Source organism: Crocodylus porosus, unplaced genomic scaffold (assembly GCF_001723895.1).
Source record: "Crocodylus porosus isolate Cpor-Errol unplaced genomic scaffold, CroPor_comp1, whole genome shotgun sequence".
Classification (NCBI taxonomy): Eukaryota; Metazoa; Chordata; order Crocodylia; family Crocodylidae; genus Crocodylus; species Crocodylus porosus.
Genome location: NW_017728890.1, coordinates 151,462 through 161,755, shown reverse-complemented (window position 1 = coordinate 161,755; position 10,294 = coordinate 151,462). Strand labels below are relative to the sequence as shown.

The 10,294-nt window shown below is 47.8% G+C and overlaps 1 protein-coding gene across 1 annotated transcript in view; it reads right to left on the bottom strand.

The window, feature by feature from the left end:
* The window catches only part of ATF7 (activating transcription factor 7), a 60,693-nt gene that overhangs the window by 24,126 nt on the left and 26,273 nt on the right, over nt 1-10,294 (bottom strand). Inside the window, exons 2-5 of the mRNA XM_019554743.1 lie at nt 9,243-9,339; nt 4,651-4,769; nt 2,021-2,155; nt 774-931 (exon numbers count right to left, since the gene is read on the bottom strand). Coding sequence (XP_019410288.1) covers nt 774-931; nt 2,021-2,155; nt 4,651-4,769; nt 9,243-9,339 — 509 coding nt within the window. The remainder of the gene's footprint in view (nt 1-773; nt 932-2,020; nt 2,156-4,650; nt 4,770-9,242; nt 9,340-10,294) is intronic.

Genomic DNA, 10,294 nt, shown 5'->3' with positions numbered 1-10,294 from the left:
CCCCAAGGGACAACGAGGTTGAACGGACATAAACTACTGCAAAACCGTTTCAGGCTGGACATAAGGAAGAAGTTCTTTACTGTCCAAGTCCCCAAGGTCTGGAACAGCCTGCCATCGGAGGTGGTTCAAGCACCTACAATGAACATCTTCAAGATGAAATTGGATGCTTGTCTTGCTGGGATCCTATGACCCCAGCTGACCTACTGCCCTTCGGGCGGGGGGCTGGACTCGATGATCTTCCGAGGTCCCTTCCAGTGCTAATGTCTATGAAATATGAGTAGAGGCAAAACCTGATCTTGAAGACAGCTAACAGGTTGTAGAGGAGGTTTTACTTCAGGAGCAGGCGCTGTCTCGGAAGGACCCATATCCCTTCAGGGATGAGACCCTTTCATAACCAAGCTTTATCCAGGGCTCATCCTCTTAACCAGGTTGCATAAAAAACAATTCATGCAAGCACCAGCATCACCTGCTGCTCCCATTACAGACAGCAAAAGCACTGCCACAGAAGAGGTTGCAGGATCTCCTTGCATTGCTCTCACATTTCAAGATGACAGCTAGCTCCTATGTTCTGTGATTCTGCCAAGATTTAAAAGCCCCCACAGCTCACAGCAAAGCTCTGAACACCATGGAGCAACAGGGCAATCAGTGGGTGCTGCTCAGATACTCTGACCACTGAGCAACCAGTTTAGGCAGCTCAGGACAAAGCAGGCAGCTAGCCTTGTGGCACCAATTTTGGAAGGTCTCTGTCCAAGCCTCACTTCCTCCCGACTTACCCCAGCTGTCTGTTGGAAGGTGGAGCCTGGGTGATGACAGAGGTTGGGGAGGGCAAAGTGGGGTGTAGTGGGTCATAGCCCAAGTGGAGCGGCAGCGACCCTGGGCGCACGATAGTCGGAGTAGGTGTTGAGATTATCACCGGCTTGGGAGCAATCTCCTGTAGAGAATCAAGAAAAACAGGAGTGAGGACAAGTACCATTTGCAGCCTAATGCTAACCTGCCCTTGTCACCCATCTTTCTCACTGGATTCATTAACCTCTATAACATTTGTGAGGCACAGAAAGGGGCAGAGACATGCCCAAAGTCACAATGGTATGAAAGCTCTGATGGGAAGAGAACCCATAAATTTCAACTCCCGGGCCCCTGAAGCAATCATACAGCCTGAATCCTCCTCTTTGGACTACAGGTCCCAACCCCAGTAGGAATTTGTTCAAAGAGGAATTATCCACCTAGAAGTGTTGTCACCCACACCGTTACAGGTGGGTGCTCTGGGCCAATAGAGAAATCCCCAGAGCAGAGTGGTCATGACTGAAAATGGTTTTTACTCTTCTAACAATTCTCTCTCACTCAGTGAACCCTCTCAGCTTGATTCCAAGTGCCAGGATACTGGGTGTTGCCCATCAAGGCAAAAGACAAAAGCTTTCTTTCTCATTGATTAGGATTGATGTGAAGATTTAAGGACAATGATTATTTAAAAAACGAATTGTTTTAAAGGAAAATAAGTTCTTCCAGGTAAAACACGAGGGATAACTTCAGAACCCTCAGCTCAAGTCTTGGCAGTTAAGTGAATCTGAGAATCATAGCAAAGTCAGGCTGGTAGGGACCTCAAGGAGGTTGTGTCTAGTTCAACCTCCTGCTCAAAGTAGGATTAGCCCTATCCATACAAGTCCCTGTCTAACCTAATCCAAAAACTCCACAATCAAACCTGTGGTACAACTACAAAGCACGTTGCCCAAAGACACAAAACACCCTAACCTGCCCTAGGTAAAGCAGGGGGATGAGGGTTGTCTGTGTCCCACAGTTAAAAGAGTTGTTAAAACGCACTAGAGATCCAAGGAAGAGGGCCCTGCCCTCTGCTACAGAGGAAGGCATTCCACCCGCCCCCCATCCACACCAGTCTGACCATAAGGGGAGAATTCCCTCCTGATCCCAGACATGAAAGACTGTCCCTGAGCAGAAAGAGCATGTTCCCTTTCAGAGCTTATTCACCTGGAGACAGAGGCAGGCAACAGCACTGCACCCCTACCTTCTCTTTATTCTGTGGCGATTGTGGAGTGGATATAGGGCTGTCTGGAGGAGATGAGTCCACTTCAACTGGCTCTTCTTCCTTTATTTTGATGTCTGGGGTTGAAGGCAGAGACATGTCCAGGGGTCCAGTGTTCTACAGGGAAAACATCTGTGCATTAAGATGACCATTTCATACTGCTAGCAAAACATTCAGCTGATTCTTATGGGCAAAAGCACAGCTCCACCTAGTGACTAGTGCTACTGGAGCTTGTGGGAGCCCCAGTCAGGGACGAGGTTTCTATCCTGTTAGGGGCCTTTTCCGACACAGAACAAAAAGGAAAACAGTACAGTCCCAGCTGCACGGGATCCATGCTTTGTAGTTCTTCAATGAACTCATGCAGGTTCAATTCTTGGTAAAACAGGCGCAGCTCTTATGTAGAACAGGTAACAAAGCCAAATGCCTGCAAGTCACAGAAGGCACTTTCATTCACAGAGGAGCTGTAAAGCACAATATAAAATCAGGCAAAATTATTTTACTGCCCGATTATCAAAAGCAAACAAAGATTCATGAAAGTTATTAAATATCTACGTGCGCCCCATTAAAATAAAACCCAACCATATGCCTGAACCTGGCAATTTGCCACCGTACCAGTATTCAACAGCACTATGGGCCTCATTTTAACTAGAGATTAGCAACAACTTGTTAGCTTCTCCCAATTGGGACAACAGGAGGGAATAAGCACTTTGATGGCCTAACAAAGGTGGACTGCCTGGGTGTGGGAAGGTGGAGGCCTTGCTGTGTATGCTGCAACTGTCTAAAAGGCAGTGTCTGCTATTTGTGGCTCTACAGATGTATACAGCTTCTTAGCACCTTGAAAACAGCTCTTAGGGCTCTGCAGCTCTGATAAAACTAGCAGAAGGAGCTCTTATGTGGAACTGCAGGGGACAGCTGAGCCAATAAACTCAAACAGCTCCTCCCTCCCTTTCAGACGGGAAGAGGAGAAGAGAGGCTGTGTCTGAGTGGCACAGAAGCAAATTCACAAATAAGATTAATATTGTGGGATACTGCATCATTGCAGGAAGGGGAGAAGTGACAACAGTATTGCAAGGAGTATCTAACGCACTTCTTGCCGACAAGAGAGCTCTCCAGGTGAACAGGCTTGCTACAGAGCAGCTCTGTTCTGGCTGGTTTATGCGGCAGCCTCGTCTTCAATAAACAAGGTAATAAATTACCTGCTCCCTTCAGCAGGGATGCTGCACTGGTAGTCACAGAGGAGAAGGAATTAGAGTTCAGGAAAGTCTGAACCACTTAAAATGCCTCCTGGGAAGCCCCCACTATGCCAATGGTTTTAATTAGTCTGTCAGTGTCAGGACCACCCTTGGAACAGGAGGACAAAACAAAACAGCAGCAACTGGGCTCAGCTTTGCCAACTGTTCAAAGCATCTCGCAAATGCACTGAGCAGCTCTGGCTAGGTTCACTGAGTGACAAACCATCTGGGCCCAATGATGTGTGTGCGCGCAGGGCCGTTCAAGGAGGAATAATTCTTTCCCTGTGCCTGAAAACAGCCCAAGCTCAGAGTTGCTGTATTCTCCTGGCTGATGGCGGAAATATTTTAACTGCAGTCATATTTAAAAGGAAAAAAAAGTAAACACATCCAGCAGTCTACGAATCCTAGCTACAGCTTATTAGGGAGCACAGCACAGGATATGGGTGGTCCTACATATAAAATGACTGGCTAGACTGTGGGCTGCTCAGCCATTTATATATAAAACCACAAACTAAAAGCTGCCTTCAAGTAGTATTAAGGTTCTGGGCTGCAGCTAACAAAAGGCAGGGAATTGAGAGCCAAGCATGAGCTCTGATTGTATGGGTATGCATTTACACAGATCATTTAGCAAGCTTGGAGGCTGGTCTAGAAACCCAAAGCAGTTGTCCATTGTGTGTCTGCTATTACTCGGTCTTTGAAGGGATGGAAAGAATGCCCTTAACTAGCTGCTATATGGACAGGCGTCTGTTGTCTTCCACATGGATGTGCTCAGGGAGATACGTGGTGGAACTCTAGACTAGATATTGCTCACATATGGTGGAGGTCCTTGTTGGAAAAACCCTCAGTCCATCAGGAAGCATCCTTAGCATGTACACTAATTCCATGGAGTACCCATCAAAAGCTCAGTCTGTAGCCTCTTTGATGAGTGGAAAACACTGTTAAGGAGTTACTGTCACATGTTCTTGTCTTCACGTTGTGGCTCTGGAGACTAAGGGTCTTGAAACGATCAAGAGAACTCCTAGGGATTTTTTATTCAAGCTCTAAGCAGTTAACAAGGGGTTTGATACTTCTCTGACATCTTTGCCAACATGCATCACATCAGATACTTGGAATATTAATTCCTCCCCACCCCCAAGCCACAAAAAGTTATGGCAATAACTTAAAAATCTGACCTAACTCAGCATCAGACTCAAAGCTGGCCAGCTAAATTCACACAAGTTAAGAGCTAAGTACTATGTAAGTGAGCATATCAAAACCGAGACAACGTTTTGATATCCTACAACATGTGTCTTTCATCAATGCAGCAGAGCCCCCTTCTCCAGCCCCCATAATATGGGAACGTTTGGGATTTTATGGGAATGGTAGCCTTTTGCCTCTTGCCTTTTTCTCATCATCTTCCGTGGCTTTCTTGAATTCATGCTCGAAGGAGCTGGCCAGTTCATTGAAGAGCCCCACCTCCTCGCAGTTCTTCAAGAAACGGGTTGGCGTCGGGGTCTGATCTGTTCAGGTTGCAATACACAAAACAGTCAAAGACACATTACAGAATTCATTTTAAATATCATCTTGCAGGCCTATGGGGATTTCCTCACAACATACATCTGACATCTAGATTCAGCTGTGTTATTCCACTAAGCATTTCATCTAGGGATTTTATTTTTTGGTTTGCATTTGTAAAGCAAATGTGATCCAAAAAAAAAAAAAAAAAGGTGAAGTATTCTCCTGCCAATTCTGTCTTCTCACCAAACATTGCAAATTAAATGAAAAATCGTAGTGCACCAAGATTACAACAGCTGGTTTGAGACAAGTATAACTTCAGTGGCCTCTTATTTAAAAAAGGTGCTTAGATGCACAACTCTTGGAATGATACTAATTATTGAACTTCTGCTGTGAGGTAGGAGCTGCAATTCTGGGGTGTTCAAATAGACTGTAAGACTGAGAGTATCCTCAAGCCAGTGGATTTTAGAAATATGACTTTGAGAGAGGAAGTAGCTCATGGTATTGTGACAGTTCAAAGGAATTTCCCTGCCACTGACTTCCTGCATAATCTCAGACAAGTCGTATATCCTCTCTGTACTTCATTCCCTCCTCGAGATAGGAATTCTTGAGCAATAACTAGCGGGAATGGTATTTCTCCATGATCCTTGGACAGAAAACATACAGAAGTGCTAATAATGGTCACCTCCTCCAACTGAGATGGGTACAGTAATCTCCTTGTAGGACTCAAGTGGCCAGTTTGCTACAATAGACCATATTTCCTCAAGTACCACCCCCCCCCAAATAAGATATGCACCTTGTTTTTGAAAATCACTGTAACAGGGGGCCTACTGGGGCTGATCTCCGTGTGGCCCGCCCACCTGTTCTTGGGCAAACCACCTGCCACACCTTGGTCTTAATTGATAGATGTAATTAGACAGGAGGCTGCCCATTTACTGCCCGGCAGCTAGGGTACGCTATCTGCAGCTCCATTCCTCCCTTGCACCGCAGTCCAAACCTCGCTGATGACATCATGATGTTTTCAAATGCGCCAGTCCCCCACGATGGGGCCCAGAATCCTGCTGTAGGACCCCCACCTGAACTCCTCCCTTCAGGTGGACACTGCCACCATCATACTGGGCCACATATCTCCCTGCCACCAGTTCCCCTTTGGGAGTGGTCCCCTCACTGGGGCCTTCAGCTCACACTAGCCCTGGCCCACCTCCAGGCCAGTTGGGACCCCAGGCCCCTGGCTCTTGGACATCCCTCTCAGTGGGCCTCCTTGCCCTTCTGACCCTCCTGGTCTTGGCCCCCGCCTGGGCCAGTCAGGGGAAGCTCTGGCAGGCCTCGCTGTATGACCCATACTCTTTTCCCAGGGTCCCCCCCTCTGGGTGCTCCTTTACAGAAATGGGGAGCTGGGGTACCTCACACCATGACTGGTGCCTCAGGGTCTCACAGGGGACTCTCACTCCCCTCCTGGGCAGCAGGTCGTGGTGCTACAACCGTTATCTTTGAACCACACTCTGCCTCCCAACGACGGAGGACTTACTGGGGTCAGGGCTCAGCTCTCACCCTCTCTGGCTGAGCCCCCTCTCCCTTCACAGGGCTCCACATCGCCCTCTCCCTGGGGCTTCTGATCACTGCCCCCTCTCGCTGTGGTTCCCCAGCGCTGGCCCCCTCTCAACTGGGGCTCAGATGTTATACTTGACCCAAGCTCTGCCTCCCAGCACAGGAGGACTTACTGGGGTCAGGACTCAGCTCTCTCTCTTTGGCTGAGCCCCCTCTCCTTTCACTGGGCTCCACACGCTGGCCCCCTCACGCTGGGGGCTCCACACTGCTCGTAACACCCCCTTTACTCGGGGTCTCGGGGCTTCCCTCCACAGGTGGGCTCAAGTGGCCATAGCCGTACTTGGCCCCAACTCTCCTCTTTGGGATCTCGAACCCCCACAGGGCTCAGGCGGCCTTGGCCACATCTGGCCCCCACCTGTCCTCCTCGGGGCTTGTACCCCACAACTACACAACCCACCCTAAGGTGAGGGCTAGGGGTTAAGGTGCCCCAACCCGCCTTTCCCTGGGGTGATCACTGGCATGGCATTTCCTGCGGGCTCCCAAGCCACTGGGAGCCCCACCAGGCCAGCCACTCCCAGCAGGGTGTAGTTTCCAGTCGTACCCAGGACTGGGAGCCTTCTACCATCCCCTACAGCTCCTCCCTTATCTCCAGATGAAACTCAGCAGCCTTCAGGCCAGGCGATGTTGCCTGCCCTCCAGCAGCCAGATTGCCTCATTTATATAGGCAGCCCTGAGCCTAAAATGGCTGCCCTCACTAGGCACCTGGAGGCTGCCAACTCCAGGGCCTTGAAGTGGCAGGCACACCTAGTGCCCTGCCACAATCACAATAAAGGAAGAAAAGAGATCTTTCCTTAGGGAATGGGTGAGAAAGTGTCCGAAGTCAGCAGCTAGGGAGCCCAACATGCAACACTGCTTTCTCAACAGAGGCAGAAACTGCTATTGCTGTATTTCCTTGCTGTAATGCATGCTCAGAATTTCCAGCTCAATTTTGTCAACAAACAGTATGTTGTTAGAAAACATGGTACCTGACCAATGTCCACAGAGACTGCGGTTTGATTCATACCTGAAGTGCAATCTCCCTACTGTCCGAAAGCGCACATCTAGCCAAGTCATTTTTGCTTGTGATATTAGTCAGTATTTGACTGGATCTTATGACCAATATATATTCCAGACTGAAGCCACCAGGCAGAAAGATTAATAGACTTTAAGGACAGAATGGATCACCGTGATCGTTCAGTTTGACTTCCTGGCTAAAGAGCCCTTTATTACCAAATCCCTGTTATCCATGTCGGTACTGTCAAACTGTGATCAAGTAATCCTGTCACTTTCTCTACAAGGGGACTAAGCTCCATAAGCCTCTTGCTGCAAGGCAGGTATTCATCGTTCTCGTGGCTCTTCTCTGAACCTCCTCCTTCAATTGTGAGCAGCAGAAAGGGGGATGCGGTACCAAATATAGGCCTAACAGGACCTCCTTATCCCTACTCATCATTCCCCTGTTCACATAATCCAATGACTGCATAAGCCCTTTAGGCCACGGTGTTGTATTGGGAGCTCACATTCAGTTTAGTATGCAACACTAAGCATCTTTGCTGATGGAAGTTTAAATGTTGGCTCTCTTCAGCTTAATGGCAGGGGTTTCTACAGAAGGTGTAACTTTGATCGCTTTTCAGGCTGCCTTGTATCAGCAATTCAGCATAAGGGAACAACACTGGTTTTCTACCCATGCAGGCAAGAAAGAGAGATGTTACAAGTGGACATTGCTCAGAGTGACAGAAGACTGTTTGCATAGGTTCAGTAGATGAGACCTCAGATCCATCACGTGAAAACTAGAAGCTACCTCCCCATCTTTTAGGCATGGGGTGGGAAAGAAAGCCCCCAGTTCCACTGTCACAGAATCTGATCCCATTTCTAATTTAGTGTTTGCAATATTTGTCACTTCCAGCCAGGATTTTATCCCATCTGATTCACCACTGCCCCAGCTACAGGGCTTCCACTGCTTTCCTGGGAAGATTACTCCCTCACTGAGGCATCTTCTACAAGGAAATACTTTCTGCCATTACAGCAGCATCCTCCTGCACTTTGTACACTCAGTGGTGGTTAATCTGAAACCTTTAAGTCAACCGAGGCAGAAATGCCAAATTCACTCCAGAGACTAACCTCTTCCAAGTGCATCCACCCCTCTCTTCCAGGAACTCCCCTCTGCCCAGTGAAAAGTGGGGCTGAACTCTCATGATGGGCTCTTAAGACTAATAAAAAAAAAGATCTCCCTCTTCCTTCTGGCTTTCAGTACAATAGTCACTCCACTCAAAGGCCGAGACAAACCTTGCCCCCTTTTAACAGACCAAAATGCTAGAGGATTGACAAGGCGAGGGAATATCTGTAACTGGCAAGGATCTGCTGCCAGACAACAATATACATTTTTCTCCAAATCTTATAAAGACAGCTTTGACTGCTCACCTTTGCGGCAACTCATATGAGCTTCACAAATATGCCGGAGGTAGTAGCCAATGCATGAGATGGAGTTTTAATTTATTAACTGCCAGCCTAAAAGCTCAAGAAAACTGACACCTGGGCTGAGGAGAGGAAGCTGGGCTTGTCAGCTTTTGTTCATCGCCCTCAAAGTGCATGAAGAAATGTGAAAGACCTTTTGTCTGTAAATCTTCCAGTCTTAATAAAAAGGGTGAGAGGTTTTTTTTTCAAGTCCCACAAAACCTGATACTACCATAAAAAAAAATTAAAAGAAAAAAAAAAAAAGTAGAAACTTGGAAGCCTCTGGCTTTCCTTTCCTCCTGATTAAATGCAGATCACAAGAGCTTTTATGGGAGGCAGAGACATTTTTCAGTACATCTGGTCCCTGGTATCAATCTTACAGTCAGGCTGTATTAAATGTGTCCCGTTCGCAGAGCTGACCTGGATGGAGCTGCACATACCTGCGATGATGACTGAATCGGTTCGGGCAGGACCAAATTTCAATGTCATCTCATGCTTGTGTTTATGAACCGCCAGGTGGTCCTCGTTCGTAAACCTCTGAAATGAAACAATTTAGGGGGAGAAAAAAAGTGAATAAATGCATTTATTTTTTATGGTATATCCTGCAGTAGGGATGGGGGCGGGAAGGGAGTGTGTGTTGGAGGGGTGGGGGAAGAGAGAAAGTCACCCCGAGAGAAGCTGCTATGTAGTGTTAAGCAAAATCAGAGCAGGACAGATTGTTTGAGAAGTGGTGTGTGAACACACTGCTGTAAATGAAAAAGCCATTAGGTTGGGTTCTGGTGGAGAGGGGGAAATATTTTTAATAATCAAATTCAAAAACAGGCAAAAAAAATGGTGGGGGCCACGCAGAGGCTACAACTGAAGTAGGAGATACAAATTAATCTTGCTGCAGTGCTTGGTGAAATGTGCCGCTTTATTACTGGCTAATGGAGAGATAAATTATTCACTATTAGGGGGGGATCAGTTAACTTCTTGGATCGCGTGGAATGAAACTGGCACCCGCAAGGCAATTCAGGCTCGGGTTTTATGGAGCGGGACGGAGCTGGGCTGCTGGAGATCACTGCCCAATGGCTCTCTGGAACGGCATGGAGGCGCCCGGGAGCGCAGTTGCGCGAACGCTGCTCCCGCAGAACCGGGAGGAAGCATTTCACGCACCGTAAAGATGCCATCTAAATTCCACCTGCAGCGTAATTACAGAATAAAAATGCATGCAAGGGCTTCTGGGTGCTGCTGCCCGATGAGAGGCAGGCAGGGTTGGGAAGACAGCAGGCTCATTTCAAACAGAGCAAGAGGGATTTCCCCCCACCCTCTCATTCTGGCAGGCTCAGTTCGGTTTTGAGTTGCCGTATCACATTTCCCACCACTTTTAAACGAAGAGAGTAGAGGCAGTAGGTAGGTATACGGGGAGGAAAAAGTTAAGCTAAATAAAAATAATAACCAGAGGATGGATTGTGCCTCTCCAAATAGACTGCGACAAACTGCGAGGTTCAGA